Here is a 16,902-nt window from a genome sequence, read left to right as displayed (position 1 = left end):
TTTTGCACCAGTTGGTACTGTAAAGCTAGGTAACCCCAAGCACTCGAAACAAATGACAAAGTAACAATCTCCAGGATTTGGTAATGGTTTTTTTCATGAATAATGTTTATGTTCATTCTGCTAAACATGCTTTTGAAACCATATAACAACATTAAGTAAGGTTTTCATAGTGAATTCCATTTACTTTATTTGCAAGTAAAACAAATGAAAATCAGATTATTATCACGTTATTGAATTTATCAAATATATAAATTTGCAAAAATATGCATGTTAAAACAATCACTTCACATAAAACCCTTCATAAAAAAGAGTGTATCTTTTGAGATTATGTAATAAACTTAAAGGAAATCATTATGATTTCCAAAACAAAAATTCTGTACAACAAATATTTGTCGTACACGTTTCAGTTACCTTCAAAATTAATTGAACGGTATGAATCGCATAATCAATGAAATTCGTCTGTTGTAGTAGAAAATTGAATTTTAAATTGGGTTTTCTAATTGAATTCAGTCATATAAAAACATTAATCATTAAAATTATCAGTATTGTTATTCATTTATTTATTAAATTATTCGCTATTAGTCGATATTAGTTGTGCATCATTTTAAGATGATATTCGAAAATCAGATCTGCGCTTGTGGAATTGGAGTGCAAAATTTGCATTATTCATCTCAAAAAATAAATAAATAATTTATAAATTGAATATAAAAATTAAACATTATGTGGAATGAAAAAAATATTTCATTAAAACGCAATTTGTGTGCTACTTGTGGATCTCTTCAGTATTTGCACTGAATTAAAAAAAACAGAGATATCTTTCAATACCAAATAATTTCATATTGTAAACATGTTATGGACAAGAATTAAACCGGGACTTATTACACTATATGTTTTAATCGTTCAGTACGTCTATTCGATTTTTAATTTTAATTTTTCCGATTAGAAGAATTGAACTTCATGGGAATCATTTAATGATTTCCTAACTTTCCTAAGTAAAGTTGTTTAAATATATTGATATGAAGGTTTGTTATTCAACTGCCTGATTGGTATTGTTCTTCTATAAAATATTTAACGCGTTCTGCACAAGTTAGTAGCTCCATATTATGAATCAAAAGAATTTTCTTATAAACTAAATAGATTTTGTATGGTTTTTATGAACAGTTTTGGAAAACATTAAATGAATTACTGATTTTTATCAAATCGAGATTTCTAGCATTAACATAAATGTTACGTGTGTAATAAAAAATTTGAATTCTTTTTTAATTTGATATATATGAAGTGTATAATTTTGTGAATTTTTAAATAAATATGTACTGCGTTTTCAAAGTAAATTGATCTGAGAAGTTAAAATTGAAATTTTTAGTTTAGTGTTTTACAGAAATTGTGAAAATGTCAATATATTAAAGAGAACAGTTCAATTTCATAATGTTCATGTGTTTTTGCTAAACTATATATATATATATAATGAAACAAGAAAGATAAGGAATTATTTTTGGCATTTCGAATTAACAAAAAATAAATAATACATAATAAAAGCCATTTAATGTTGGGCATGAGAATGGTTTTTGTAAAGAATGTACAATGATGTTTAAAAATAATCTTTATTTTAAGGTATGATATTTTTACCTCTGCAAACATTGCATTAAAGAATAGTATGAATTGTTTTTGATGTGTACTAATTGTAGTTGCAAGTTTGCAAAATTTTCTAAACCTGTATAAGACAAAAAAAATAATATTTTGCAAAACCCAACTTATGTATAGCGTTACATATTTTGATATATTATTATCTGGACAAGTAGGTTGCGATTGTTCGAATTTACTTGAAGGTAAATATCTAAAATAATAACCCTTTGGGTTATTTCAAATTTTTGTCTTGGAGACTTTCAAGTCTCCTGTATTTTCAAGTGTTTATTTAATGTAGGTGTAAATGGGGTGACATCTCTTGTACTTGTGTTTTTAATGGATAATTTTACAATCTTGGTTTTTGAATGTAATGAGTAAACATTGTTTTTCTCATCTCAGCACGTAGTATTATTATCATGCACTGAAAGTCGCAGAATGACGCATTTGTTGCTCCATTTCACATTGTTGGTTACCAATCAAAACAGAAAATATATGTGCCAGGCTTTTGACCGTTGGCTATAATCATCTCAGTTCAATGGCAGTTATGAATTTTTTGAACGAATGGAACAACAGTAATTTTGCTGGCCAACGGATTTTCAGGTTTTTTTCCTTGCAAGTAAGCAGCGTATTGCGTTCCTTCCTTTTCCACACCATGGTAGAAATTTATTGATTACAATTTCCTGTTCTGGCTCACTATCAAAATATATTTCACCAGCGCTAATGGGCAGGGCATTTCACAGCACCACAATACCCTCATTTCACCTCTTCTGTTCTGCAAAATCAGTAAGCGGAAGAAGCCACTTCAACAGCGCCTGTTTGGCAAGTGCAAACTATCGTTTCCAAATATATTATCATTTGTTTTGTTTCTTATGATGGCATGGCACACTGCACGGTGCACTATGTTAAGGCTTAATACTAAATGCCACAGAATATGGCAAGACTGGAAGGATATCGAAGGAGCAAATCGTCTTGTGGAGAAAGTTTGACAATAGTCAAATTCAGCCTAAAGTTTCATCGCGTTTTCTCATTGGTCGTTGAACGCGTTATCTTAGTGGTCCTTTGTACCGTTCTCTTATTGTTTATTGATTCAAACTTTTCAGTTTTAATTAGCTGCAATATTGTTTCATTTCATTCGTCTAAATATTTTCATTTTCGATTACGTAACTTAAGTATGGTGAATATAACATAGCACTGAATTTTTAATATTTTTAAATTTTGTTAAATGTTTGCTTATCACAATTCACGAAGTTTCATTATTCATAGAAATTTTGTTTTCAATATGTGGTTTGCGGTGAAGTTTGTACTTTTTATTGATCAGTATTTTGAAAAGCACTTGTGCTAATATGAAATTGTATCAAAAGTGATAGTAATAAATCATCAAAAGCAACACAAAATGTAATAAGTTATACAGTGATTTTAATTTTTCACTATCCACCAACAGCAACAGCAACAACAATAGAAACAATACAGAATATATATCAGTGAAGGATATTAGCAAAGTGGAAAGGAAAAATAATACAATGAAATACAAATATAATGCCATACAATACAATTATACTGCAAACCATCACTTAGAAGGCAGTATTAAATGGGCTCCGGTGTTATGTACACTAAAGCTCGAATGAACTATTCTATGGTACATCTACCGCTGTTATATTCACCCATGTATTGTGCAACGCGTTTTTTCTTATCAGCATAACGGCTGCTTACCCGTCTTAAGTCCGCAACATCAGCATTTGTTGAATTAAGACCCTGTTCTGTTATCAGTGCGAGTTGTTTTCTACTGTGTAATATGTACAAAGCATGTGCTCATATGGGTGGTTTTGCCTCTCCTCCGGCTAGATCTGGAACAAAGTGAGTGTTACTATCTTCTCTGAACAGTTATAAAAAATCATTACTTGCTGATAAATATGATACTGTAATGATAAGAAAATAAAAAAATTATTAATTTCTTGTGCAAACAGTGATTTCTTTATCGATGCTTTGAAGATTTGATGAATTTTTTATATATTCTATTATTATTATAGTTATATTAATTCAAAACAAATAAATGTTGTAAATTTATTTTCAAAATCGATGAAATAAAAAATAACGTTGAGCAGCATTTTGAACAGCAGAAATCATATAGCAGAAACACGAATATTACTTCAGTCATTAAAAATCAGCCTAGGTAAACCTTGAAAATTTATGCAACTGATCTCTGCTGACTATACTGGTGAAAACTTTTGTGCAGCTGCATGGTTATTTGTATTAAGTGTAATCCATTAGCTGTATATTTATTAGTTCACTTTATCAATTTTGCTTGCTTCATGTTAATGTTGTAGAATCAAAAAATAGTTGAATAATTAGTTTGAACTTAATTATTATTTGTGTACTGTAAACGAATATTTTGTTAAATAAATGTTTAGCGTGAATTTGCTTTCAAAAATATGGAAATTTTCATTTGTAAGAACAATTTACGATAATAGTCATGTTCCTCGCGTAATAAAAGATCGGACGAGAATTCCATTGAAGGTGAATGATTATGGATTCTATTGGAATTATTACCAGAATGGTAAGAATTGGAAAGCTTTTTGCTGTGTGGTTTTTGGTTTGAAATCAGAATAACGTTATATTTTTCTACATTTAATCAAATATGACAATGCTTTTTACAGGGCAAAGGCTTCCTCGCATCAAAGATTGCATGACTCCTGTTAGAATGCCGAAATTTGAATTGAAAGATAATTGGTGTAAAGAAAAAGCTTTATACGGACAGAATGATTACATTGGTATAGTGAAGTTCATCGTGGGTGAATTTATTTCTTAGTGAATTAATATTTTTAGATCTTCTTGGCGATGGAAGTGTGCATCCAGCGCAGTTACTTTATCATGTTCCACCTTGGCTGCGAGGTTTCCCTGGACAGCATCGAGCTAATGAATTGATCAAACTGATTCATTATCGAAATTTGTACAAGGAAAAGATGAAAAGAAACACACCTAAGCGATGGCATGAACTTTGCAAGCGGATCCGTTATTTGCTTAAATATCACAACTACAAGAAGCAGGACGAGTTGAAGATAGAAAGAGATCTGGGCTTGTGGGAAGAGAAGCCAGATTTTTATTACAAAGACAAGACGAGACGTTCTTATTTGGATGATCCATAAATTAAGTTTATGGATTGTTGTCAAAACAAAATTCGTTGTTTTATTTTGGGTTTAATGTAATAATTTTCATTTAAAGTTCATGTTTTGACTATTGCAACGTATTTACGTGTCAAAGAAAGATGAAACTGACTTCTTTACACAGCCCATGCAATTTTATTCAAAAGAACAACTCATCAAATAGCAAAGGAAAAAAATTAACTTCATTGTTAGTTTATTCACAAAGTAAGGCGCAATTTTGGAATGCCTGTGTACACTTCACTTTCGATGCGACATTCATTTGTTCCCCTTCGTATGCGGAAGAATCCTGAAAAAATGGCCAATAAAAAAAGACTACTTGTCATCCAGATTTATGTTTCAAAAAAAACCTTTCTCGCCGAATGTTGTATTCCATGAATTAGCAATCAACCAATAAGGAATACCGTTTTCTTCTCCCCATCCAATTATTCTGATCGCGTGACCTCCCATAGCCACGTAGGTCGTTTGCTGATAGATCCCTAAATGAAGAATTGTATAAATCGGAAAATTTTCTTTAAAAGTCTCATTTCTTCGCATAGCGTAAAATGCATAAAAGCATGTATATTAAATAATGACAAATTTAAATTTATAAAGTATTTACCCGAAATATAATACGTAAAATCTTCGTAAACGATGAATCCTGCTACCACCGGTCCGTGCGTGTATATTTCATTCATGATTTCGTATTGATTTGACGACACATGGTAATGTTCACTAGCTGTACATTGTTTAAATGCCAAATTAATACAAATATGTATTTTGAATGAAAAAAAGTTTTTTCAGTACCATAAAATTTATCATCACTTATCGGAATGTCATAGTCAGCTTGACAGTCATATTTACAAGACGGTGTTGATGCAGTGTATGAACATTTGCTGCATGGAGCTATTGAATACGGCTGACAGCATGATTTGTCTCCATATGGTCCGCCTGTTGCAATTCCCATTTTTTTCCAGTAATTAAATGGTGATGGTATCATTCCACCTGAACATCTATCAAAAGAATGAAATGACCACCAATGAAGCGTTAGAGCTTGGAAAGAGACTTTGATAACCAACATTACCCATAGCTGCTGCTAGCACATGCGAGAATTTGTTCATCTGATATGTACGGTGTTTCTTGGCCTTTGGAAGCGATGCAATGTCTGTCAGTCATTACGGAAGCCGCAGATACTGCCTGCAATTAGTGAAAGTGTTTAATTCGAGAAATTGCCTGTTGAAATTATTGAATCAAAATAATATTTCATATGATTATTTCATGTTGGATTTGAAAATGCTAATTTTTTTTGTTCTAAATTTTACCCAGCATGATCCACAGTTCGACTGATCTCGAATGAACCGAATCCATTCGCATTCTGGCCATTTTTCTCTCGAATCAAAATGCTTTGGTAATTTTTTAATAAGTGCTTCGTTATTGTTCGACAATTTTGAATCAAATTCAGTAGAACTGTTCATCAACTTGGTTCCCATTCGAATGAGGATCTCTTCTTTGGACATACCAGAAAAGTAAGGATTCAAACCCATCTAAAACTTTTTTTAACAAAACCAAAATTTAAAACTATTATCATAAATTTATTACTTTCCAAGTTTTCGGCATTTGGTTATTTTTTATCAATTGAATATAATTATCTTCATAATAACCGCAAAATGAAAATTTTATTAGCGCACCAAACGTTACAACCTGTAGAAACATTTTTCAAACGGTGTTTGCTTGCTCTCCGATTGTTCACTTGCAATATACTTGTCCACCAGTGAACTGTTTTAAATTTAAATACTTTACTGCCAACTTTATCAACTGTGTACGAAGCAGCTTAAATGGTGCTTACTTATCAGTTGGTTAAAATTTACAAATAGGCACTGGGCGCAACAAAGCTCAGTCTACTGTACATTAATTATTACACAATCACTGAAGTGGAAATCAATCTTTTAAACATTGATGCAAAGATAAAACAGACAAAAATGCAAATCGGCAATTGCATCAATTAAGTATCGATTTTTGATTAACAAAAAAAAGTTATATTACTCTTACACAAAAACAGCGTCATCAGTTTGTTTGGAGAAACAAACAAACAAATTAATTAATTAATTATTAAGCATGCACATTGTAAACAAGACAATTTAAAATTAAAACGTTTCATTTTCAACTTTCTCAATAGTGAATTATTCTTCTGTTTTTTTTTTAGAAATTTGTACAAAATAACCATCAAAATGTAAACAATATAATAATATCAGAGCAACATTTCGTCAATTAAGTTCGCTTCAAAATCACTTTCGCAAACATCATCCTCCTCCACTGAACGCTTACGATCTTCTCCTTTTGCATGCAAAGTTTCTGTTTTAACTTTGTTCCTTTTCTTCTTTTCAAATCTGAAATCAGAAAAAAAATAACTTAATCATCATTAAAAAATATGCAAATTAAATTTTAAAAAATTTACATTTTTCTATAATTCAACTTTTCTGAACAATCTGGACAGAGTCCTTGAAAAAATGGTATTCAGGTAAAATAAAATACTCATAATTTGAAAAATTGTTCTGCTTTCTCACTGAGTTTCACTAGAGCGTTTTTCTTTTCTTGTTCTTCCACGTAGGCAAAATTCACTTCCCAACTTGTTAAATTCTCTTCTTCCTCACAACGCTTGTTCCCGCAAATAAACTGACCTAAGATATTTATGCAAAAAGAAAAAAATGTGTTTTATTAATTAATTATTTTTCATCACATCTACAAAATACCTTTTCCTTTAATTACTTCCTGTTCAATTCGCCATCGCAATGCTATCTTTAAAAAATAGGAATAGTGAATAAATCAAAAAATATGCTTTGATAAAGATATAACAAAAAGAAAACAAAAGCAATACCTTTCCTTCTTTATATTTCGACAAATCCCCAATGCAATATTCTTTGAAAAGTTTATCATAATAACGTTTAGCTAATTTCTGTTCCCTAAATAATCATCACCCATTAAAATAAATATTACTGTCGATGGATTCAAAAAAAAAGAGAAAATTACCAAGTCTGCGGTTCGTCATCATCTTCCCAGAGAAATTTCGAATTTTCACGAATAACATCAATGTCAGTTTTATCTTTGCTCCTGTAAATAATTTAAATTACAAAAAACAATTTTAATAAATTATTTGTACAAATAAAGTTCGTTAAAAAGAAACTGTAAAATATGTTAAAGTCTTAGGGATTTACAAAAAGATTATGTGCAAATGATAAAAAAAATATCAACATACTTACGTGTCACGTTTCAGTAAAGCACTTGAACCAGGATGCTTTAAGATATATTCGTTGATCAAACGTTTATGGCGTTCATACTAAATTTATAATGTAAATTACGTTGCAGCTACATAAATAATATCATACAAGCATCAGTTTGTTCTGATAAACAGATAAAAATTAGATTTAAAATTAATATTATAATTTATTAATCAATATGATGTGCAAACAATATATAATCATAAAATATAAAAAAAAGTTAAACCAAACAAATATTTTACTTAATACACTATACAATGCAAGCTATCAAATCAAAAAGTCATCTATACATTATGCAACAGTGCAAATAATACTAAAACATCACATATATGTGCATCACAAAAAAATCAGTGACCAAAAAATTAAACTAAAATTTAAAGATAAACTAAGCTCAAAAAAGAGCTATGTATACAGCAATATAAATTTTAGAATTTTAGGACGCATTGAAGCAGGTTAAGACAAAAACACACAGTGAACGCATAAATGATCATTTTATTTCAAAAATGTTTTTAAATCTTTTTATAAAAAACTTTAATTTTTAACCTAACCGTTTAACTTTGCTTTTGTTTTGTTGAATAACAGTTTCAAAAAATAAAAATTGATTTCGTTTGCTTCATAGTCAAAAACTTTTTTCAATCAAATAAAATTTTAAAAGCAAAAGCACATACATTTTAAACAAATAAGAAAAAAATATTACAGTAAGCTATTCCAAGAAATAGTATTAATACCGCATTTAAGTGAACAAAATTCTGTCTTCTGGTCGCTTCTCTAAAAATAATGACATTCAGGATATTTTAAATAAATAATCATTAAATGATCACTTTTCACATTCAACATGAAAGGACGACTTGGAAGGCTTTGGTTCTCGTTTGGGAATATCTTTAACTGCCAAGTCAAACCTTTTCTTCCTAAACATTTTGTTTGAAAAAAACAATTAAATCAACATTTGCATTACTTTCTCCTCTCTACATCACTTTCAATATCAATCTCAGAGCGCAAATCTTCATCTAAAATATCCATTACAAATATTAACAATTTTACATCGATCTGAGCAGATTTTGATATTTACAGTATAATTCAGTACATTAGGTACAATTTTTGAAATTGTTTTTTACATTTCATTTGCTTCTAATAATGGGCAGTTATGGCATAGAAAGTTCAGAGAAATTTTGAATTTAACTAATTAATAATGAAATCTTTGTTTCAATTGGTTTGTTTTCACAATTTTTGCCAACACAATCGGTGAATACTTTTGCGGAAACATTTCATATTTTTTTACTATAGTTCCACATTTGAAATGATGTCAGTGTGATGTACATAAAGATGCTTCTTATTTTCACATGAAGTTTAGAAATTTATCTTCAACATTGGTAAAAATATTTTAATTTTCATAAATTAAAAAATTTTTTCTTGAACTATTTCAGAATTTTCAGTTTTACCTATATTCAAATTTAAATAATTTATTCTTAAAATTCGAATATTTTTATAATTGTTGTAGCTTCAATGTAGAAGAAAAAAATTAGAATTCTTTCTTCAGTAAGAGAGCGTTGCCGGATTGAAAATTTGAATTAGCATTTACTACGCAGAGACGGTATTCCTGCAAAAACAGCAGATTCAATTCTACACTCGTCTTCACCGCGTAAAATTCGAGCAAAGCCTAAAACAGAAACTGTTTTTAAAATTTATTTTTAAAATTTTCTCACGAAAAACCATTTTCTCCAAATGTATTGTTCCATGAATTGGCAACCAACCAATATGGGATACTGTTCTCTTTGCCCCAACCAATAATTTTTACTGCATGATTTCCTAAATAGTGAGCAGAACTTTTCCTGTACACGCCTGAAATAAAAATAAATTTTTTTATTAAACGAACAAATGCTAATTTTCGAGGAAGAACAGCATTTATTTGAAATTAGTTCTTGTTTATTTGCATATTTTTTTACATTTATTTTTCATTTTTAAGTAGATATTTTAATCACAAAAATTCATGATTTACTGAAGTTACAACAGTTAAACAGTATTTTAAATGAAATAAACCGGATATATTACTATTCTATTCGAGTTAAATAAACCTACCTGATATGTAATACAAAAAATCATGATAAACTTTGAAGCCGGCAACTACAGGTCCTCTTTGGTAAATTTCTTGCATTATATCGAATTCATCTTGATTTACATAATAATGACTTTTGCCTAAATAATGAGATTATCATATTGAATGTGAAAGTTGCCCTTTTTTGTTCTTCTTAAAGTAAAACTATACCATAATACTTATCTCTCTTTAGAGATAAATTATAACTAGCTTGACAAGTTCGTTGGCATTTTGGAGCCAGCATGTACGGCCTGCACATTGTGCAGGGTGATATGGAATACGGTAGACAGCAAGCTTTCTCACCATAAGGTCCACCGGTAACTAAACCACTGCGTTGCCAATAAATAAATGCCGCTTCTATCTTTCCACTTCGACATCTTAAGTTGAACGTTTTAATTTTAATGATAGCAATTGATGATTTTCATAAGCATTTTCATTATTCATAAGCAATTTAAAAACTTTTTACTAAAATAAAACAAATCTTTGTTATTTATTTAAGTAATCAATTTACAAAAATATATTATTGAAAAATGCAATCTTTGTTATCACATCATATCACAGCAAATTTGCAATAAACTTTACTGCCCAAATTTAAATATAATTTTATTTTATACTTGTTGTAATTATTTCTAGTGTTTATAATTAGTTCACAATATTGCATTACAAATTTTTAACTATTTTAAAATTAAATGGTAATTTTTTTTCTTTTAAAACAACAATTTATGAAACAGATCTGATAAAAAAAAATAATCAGAATACCCGTGTGCACAATAATGACAACAGCTGAGCAGTTCCTCATCAGAAAGATATGGACTGTTTGTACCGTTGGATGCTATACAATGACGATCTGACATCACGGATGCACCGGAAACTGCCTAAATTTTAATTTATTCTATATGCAAATAATAATAAATTTACTATTTTCAAATATATAAAATAGTACTTTTTGAAGCATATTATTTCATTGCTTTATCAGTCAAATTTTCTTAATTAACAGCATTGAAAAATACATTGCCAAAAAAAGATGAAAGAAAATTTCCGTTCAAGCTTTTACTTTCATATTGATTCGTTAATTATTATTGTTCTTCTTGTTCATTTAATCTAATCTGACAAACAAGCAAGCCGTCTATTCATAATATTGTAATTTTGTTCCATAAACAATAATTTTGATTCTGAAAAATGCAATATACACAATAATATTTTTACCCAACAAGAGCCGCAATTCGACTGATCACGAATAAAGCCAATCCATTTGCAATTGGGCCATTGATTTCGGGCGTCAAATTGTTCAGGTAAAATTGGACACTCTGATTGGGATAAATGTTCATCTTTTCGCTTGTCAGAATGCCAGTCGAACTCCGCACCAAAGCGTTGCATAATGCTTCTTCGAGACATGCCAGCAAAATAAGCATTTAATCCCATCTAAATAACCAAACAGTTGTCAAATGCATTCAATTCAATTTGCATACTTTCCATCCAACTGGTTTCACATTTTCCCTCATCAGTTGATGAAAAAAGTGCTCATAATATCCACCATGTAATTGGAAAATAAACGACAACAAAATTAATATCTTAAGCATCATTTTTGATCAAAGTGCAGAAATGAATTGTAGAAATTGATGCTTCAATGTTTGTTGTTGAATTTGATTTGCAATTTTATGCAAAAGTTATTGAGAAAAGGCAATTAATGAAAACTCCTAACATTCCGCTTTACCGATGGCAATTTTTGGTAGTTGCTGCAAGTCAAATAAATCCAAAAGTTGTTGTTCTTGCTCCATGCGGCGCATCGGTACGCTTTCTGTTGTTATTAAATGTTGAACTTTAGGCATAATAGCTCCAATTAAAATTTGCCATTTATTAAAATAAATTATCAAAGCCAAAAAATATTGTCCATTTTTATCAAATTTAAATTTATAAATTCACATTTAACATAAAGTATAAATACGTTATGCAAAATGTAATTTTTGTGTCAACAGCTTCAACAACTTTTACACTGATATTTTGCAAATAATTTTTAATTTACAAAAAAAGCTTTTGTTTACAATAATGTAATCAATTATTTTATTATTAGGAAATACTGTTAGCTTTTGCTGGTGATTTTCGAAAAAACAATTTTAACTGACAGTTCTTTTCTATGAATAGATCAACAGTAATCTTCTAATGCATCTTTGTTTTCTAAATGTGTCCAGCTTGTCTACATGAAAAGCAAATCTGAGATTTTACAAATCAAAAATCAGTTTGACAAATAATCCTCCAGAGTAACAAGTGTAGCTTTTGTCAAGCATTCCATTTGCCAAAATTATAATACGAAAAGTGGCTAAATTTCTGAAAACATAGAAAAAAGTTAACAATAAAATATGCAAATTGCAGATTCACTGTTTCCAGTCGCACTACAACAAATGCAGTTTCTGCTGCCGAACTGTGCTTAAGCTTACTGTATTAGTTTTAACATTCATTGTATGTTTATTATTGAATAATAAAAAAATTTTTATTGATTTGAAAATTTTCATCAACTTTTTTAGAGAAAAAGCTTTTTATGCTGATGCTATTCAATTTTTCCTTCATTAATTTTTTTCATAAATCAACATCAACAAAAGCTTAAATATTTGAAAAATATTTTAAAAAATGTACTTGCTCATTGCAATTGTTGCTTTTATTAATATTTTCAACCAAATGTTCAAAAAAGCTCTGCTTCGTAATTCAGGCTAATTCAATTCATCCAAAATCAACCAAGAGCAAATGGTGATAATAATCAATGATCGACATTTGCTTCTTCTTCATTTTTTACTGACTTGATTTCTATTGATTTTCGAGATTGACTATTTTACAAAACTGCATACTGTGCACGAAAAACTCAAGAAATTAAATTTCACATCAACTGAAATAGCTTCACCATATCGAAAATTTTCTTTTATCGTTTTCCAAACATACACACGGTGCAGATAGACACAACAGAAAAAAAATTTAATCATGAAATCATTAAGTAATATTTACTCATCGTTATTACAGCAATTCGTTGCAACATTTACTGAACAGCTGTCTGTCAGTTTGGAAATGAATGACTAAAAGCATCAATCAGTACAGTTCTCTTTCCAACGCCAATAATATATACAAAATGAGTTCAAAGTCTATACATATATATATATATATATTCAAGGGAAGATTAAAATTTTTTTTATTTTTCTGTAAAACTACTACTTTAAAATGCACGAATCACATCACTCTTAAAATGCATCAGAAAATCAACATGAGCTGTTCACCTTACGAGTTTTGAAATAAAGCATATTATATTCTAATAATAAAGAGCTGAAAAAATTCCTTCCATACCCAATAAAAAAATATCAAGCAAAAATAGTTACTGCAAAATTCTCCTCTTGTTCAACTTTCTGCTGGAAGCATCATTCAGTTGGGAAAAAGCTCGTTTGCGCAGACGTCGGTCAACTCCACTGAGAAGCTTCATATTCACACCACCGCTTATTTTGAACGAGGTATCGTTATCGCTCTCCTCACTCAACTCGATCGGAATTTGATTAGTACCTTTGTATTGCAATGGCTTCTTCACAACCACGTCTGTACTTTTGCAAATTATAAAGTGACTGTTGCGCGTGCTGCGGCAAATTTCAAAATCCTCATCATCGTCTGAAAAGTTGCATCGTCCGGCTACGTCACTGATATCCGCACCGCTAAAAATATATAATTTCGTCGACAATCGATATTGAACTATTATTATTTATACATTTATAAATACACATGCATGTATAAAATGCGATTAAATCAAAAAAAATTTTACGCAACAAACGCAAACCTATGTTGAATCAGTGGTCTTAACGATGGATTGTATGGAGTTTTCATTGGATCTTCACGGTCGATTTTCAACTCTTCACGTAGAGCAACGACTGCTTTCTTATACTTTGTCACTTTTGCCTTAAGCTCTTTAACACTTTTTGTAAGTTCTAAGTTTGAGCGTTTGCAGTTTTTGAACTTCCTACAACGTCAGTTTCATTAGCAAACCTGTCAATTAATAAACAACAGACACTTACTGTTTCATCACCATAAGACAACTTATAATTTCGTGAGGATCTACAAGTGTGTCCACATCCACGTTTAATAAATCATTGTCTTTGCTATCAAGCAATTCCTGTATTCTAAGAATAAAAAAATGCATCTTTCAAGTGCTTGAAACATTTCAAAAAATATATATATATAATAAATCGCAATACCGCCTGAACAATGATACTTTTTTCTTGTATGATTCTATTTCAATTGTCAATTTAGCAACTTGTGCTTCCATTACTTGATGAGATGCATAAGCTACCTTCAGAACTGACATGCTTTTTTCTAACTCTTCCAACTTCTTTGTTGTTGTATCAAGCTTAAACACTCATATTTAAAATATTACAAACTTGATAAGTTATCCCTACAATTACCTGCTGACTTTTCTTGGTTGCTTCATTTTTCGAAACCCTGCAGCTAGTTTTCAGCTCTTTATTTTCCTTCTCCAATTGTGCGATGCGATCATTCAAAGAACTCACCTAAAATCATGCAAGCAAATGGTAATAAAAATGGATTCACAAAATCAAACTTCACTACATAAAGTAATACCGATGCCTCTCACCACTGAAAACAATAAAGGATAATTTGAAAATTAAATCATAAATATCAGAGCCGAAGTTTCTGGTAATAAGAAATAGATGTCAAAATTATAAGAAAACAATTAAAAAATGAAATTAGTTAATATTTATTTGAAAATGTCCAACTGAAAACTGCTATTAAAACTATTTAAAATCTCATGTGTAAACAAGAAAGAATACAAAATCATTCATTGCTAAACTGAAAAAATTAAAACTACCGTAAATATAGTTTGAAATTTTTATTTTATTGCCATTCATATTCCCAAGGTCACGTAATGTGTACATTTGACAAAATAAAACAACTATGCTTACCATGCACTCCAACTGTTCATCGGACAATACACTGGTAGACAAATCGTCACCAAAATACAGCGACTTGATTAATGCATTTTTTTTCACAGTCGAACGGCAAACAGGACAAACTTTTGAAGTACTTAACCATGCCTGAACGCACTGCAAATGAAAAGTATGCCCACAGTACAGTGCAGATGACTGGTTTGGATCCAGATGCTGCAGACATATGGAACAATTATAAGGCATCTCTCTTTAAATCAGTTATTTTCAAGTCCTATAATATGTACATTCAGAGAACGGTATAACCATATTCACATATCAAGAATACTTATCGATATTACAGTATAAAACTATAAACTAAATACTTTAAACTAAAATAATGCAAACTAAAAATTCAAACTACAAAATACAGTATGACGTTAAAGAAACGCAAGTTATATTTATATAGGTCAACATATTTCTGTTCAAAATTGAATATGTTAACAGTTGATGTCATTCAGTTATGTATATCCCAAACAAATTTTAAATTTAAATGCACGTGAAATTTTTTAAAAACTAAATTTATTGCTTTGAATATATTGAATGTAAATTTATTGAATGCCATTCAAGCATGTATGAAGCAAGTTAGGCGACAGTACTACACTTTGAGTTACTGACAGTCAGGTTTTAATACTGACTTCTTCGCGCCTTATTTTTTTCAAACGAATTCCGTATTAACTTGGTCCTTTATCTTTTTTTCATCTGACAGCGCAACCCCAATATTTCCCGCAATCGAACGTTTATAGCGCTCAGCTGTACAACAGAGAGAGAGAAATAGTTTGGGGTATTCTTAGGTTGTCCACTCCAATTTTATCCCAGTTTTTCTCATTTGTTGTCCTACGTTGAACATTAGTTGGCAGCTGAATTGTGCATTTTTCAATTTTTTCACCTTCCGATGACTAAAGCCGGGTCTGTCTTGACCTGGTTTTGGGGTTTTAATTTCACAGATTATTGCACTCAATATTTTCTTCTGTTTGATGCCGTATTCCTGCATTAAAGTAAAGCAATGAAAAAATTAATTCGATCATGGAAAGTTATTTGATTGATGATTTATGCATGAAGTTATGTCTGAAGTGTATCAGTTAACTCTTATTACAATTGCAAACATATTTTTCAGCATGTATAAATTCCTTCTATAGTATGTTTATTGATAAGTTGATTTGAAATTAGACTGGTCGATGACACTGGTTGCATCTAATTTTCATTAACTAACAAAGAAGAGAACGCGAAATTTAAAAAAATTGCAAAAACATGTTCTAAAAATTTCATTTTATGTGTCGCAAAAGCATGTTAGAATAATACATCTACTTTATTCATGATCAGTACATTCCAAGCTATAATCTAAATCTACAAAAAAGCTTCTTTCAAATTCTATCTGAATGAAATTAGAGAAATCACAACGTAAGACAACTACTGGCAACGGTATAACCAAAAATGGCATAAGCATCAGCTGACAAATAAAATTCTAAATATAAAAATAAGGGATGGTCGATTTCGGGACAAATTTTCTAATGAAAATATTCCTTATTTGGGAATTGTTTCAATCAAGATTTATAAGTTTTATCATTCATTGACATTTTGTTTTTCCAATATATTATTAGTGAAGTTTATACTTTTTAGTGATAAACGTTTTCAATAATAATTTTTATCATTATTCTATATTTTACTGTATCAAAGTGACGTTATATCAAATGCGATAGTAATCATTCAGAAAAAACAATACAAAAAATAAGTTAAATAGTGATTTTTATTTTTCACTAGCCAACAGCAGTAACAACAGTAAAGAACAGCCAGACGTTACGTTTTAGCTC

General features: G+C 29.9%; 4 protein-coding genes across 4 annotated transcripts; 2 read left to right on the top strand and 2 right to left on the bottom strand.

Moving 5' to 3' along the window:
* Positions 1-2,158: 2,158 nt before the first annotated feature.
* Tsp_01275 (hypothetical protein) lies at positions 2,159-2,609 on the top strand. The gene is made up of 2 exons (XM_003377036.1): positions 2,159-2,223; positions 2,339-2,609. Exons 1-2 carry the CDS (start codon positions 2,159-2,161, stop codon positions 2,607-2,609), a joined length of 336 nt encoding a protein of 111 aa, XP_003377084.1.
* Positions 2,610-3,211: 602 nt separating this feature from the next.
* Positions 3,212-4,766, top strand: Tsp_01276 (conserved hypothetical protein). The gene is made up of 5 exons (XM_003377035.1): positions 3,212-3,288; positions 3,373-3,477; positions 4,074-4,177; positions 4,278-4,412; positions 4,447-4,766. The coding sequence occupies exons 1-5, from the start codon at positions 3,212-3,214 to the stop codon at positions 4,764-4,766; spliced, it is 741 nt and encodes a 246-aa protein (XP_003377083.1).
* Positions 4,767-4,981: 215 nt separating this feature from the next.
* On the bottom strand, positions 4,982-11,539 carry Tsp_01277 (Gut-specific cysteine proteinase). Its single transcript, XM_003377034.1, has 11 exons — positions 11,334-11,539; positions 10,299-10,504; positions 10,112-10,228; positions 7,325-7,438; positions 7,086-7,147; positions 6,083-6,304; positions 5,864-5,957; positions 5,568-5,765; positions 5,383-5,499; positions 5,132-5,260; positions 4,982-5,070 (listed from the first exon to the last, which is right to left on the bottom strand). The coding sequence occupies exons 1-11, from the start codon at positions 11,537-11,539 to the stop codon at positions 4,982-4,984; spliced, it is 1,554 nt and encodes a 517-aa protein (XP_003377082.1).
* Positions 11,540-13,482: 1,943 nt separating this feature from the next.
* On the bottom strand, positions 13,483-15,278 carry Tsp_01278 (hypothetical protein). Its single transcript, XM_003377033.1, has 7 exons — positions 15,240-15,278; positions 15,071-15,211; positions 14,555-14,659; positions 14,348-14,499; positions 14,168-14,272; positions 13,933-14,112; positions 13,483-13,810 (listed from the first exon to the last, which is right to left on the bottom strand). Exons 1-7 carry the CDS (start codon positions 15,276-15,278, stop codon positions 13,483-13,485), a joined length of 1,050 nt encoding a protein of 349 aa, XP_003377081.1.
* Between the last annotated feature and the right edge of the window lie 1,624 nt (positions 15,279-16,902).

Source organism: Trichinella spiralis (assembly GCF_000181795.1).
Source record: "Trichinella spiralis strain ISS 195 chromosome Unknown Scfld4, whole genome shotgun sequence".
NCBI lineage: Eukaryota > Metazoa > Nematoda > Enoplea > Trichinellida > Trichinellidae > Trichinella > Trichinella spiralis.
This window is presented reverse-complemented; position numbering and strand designations above follow the sequence as displayed.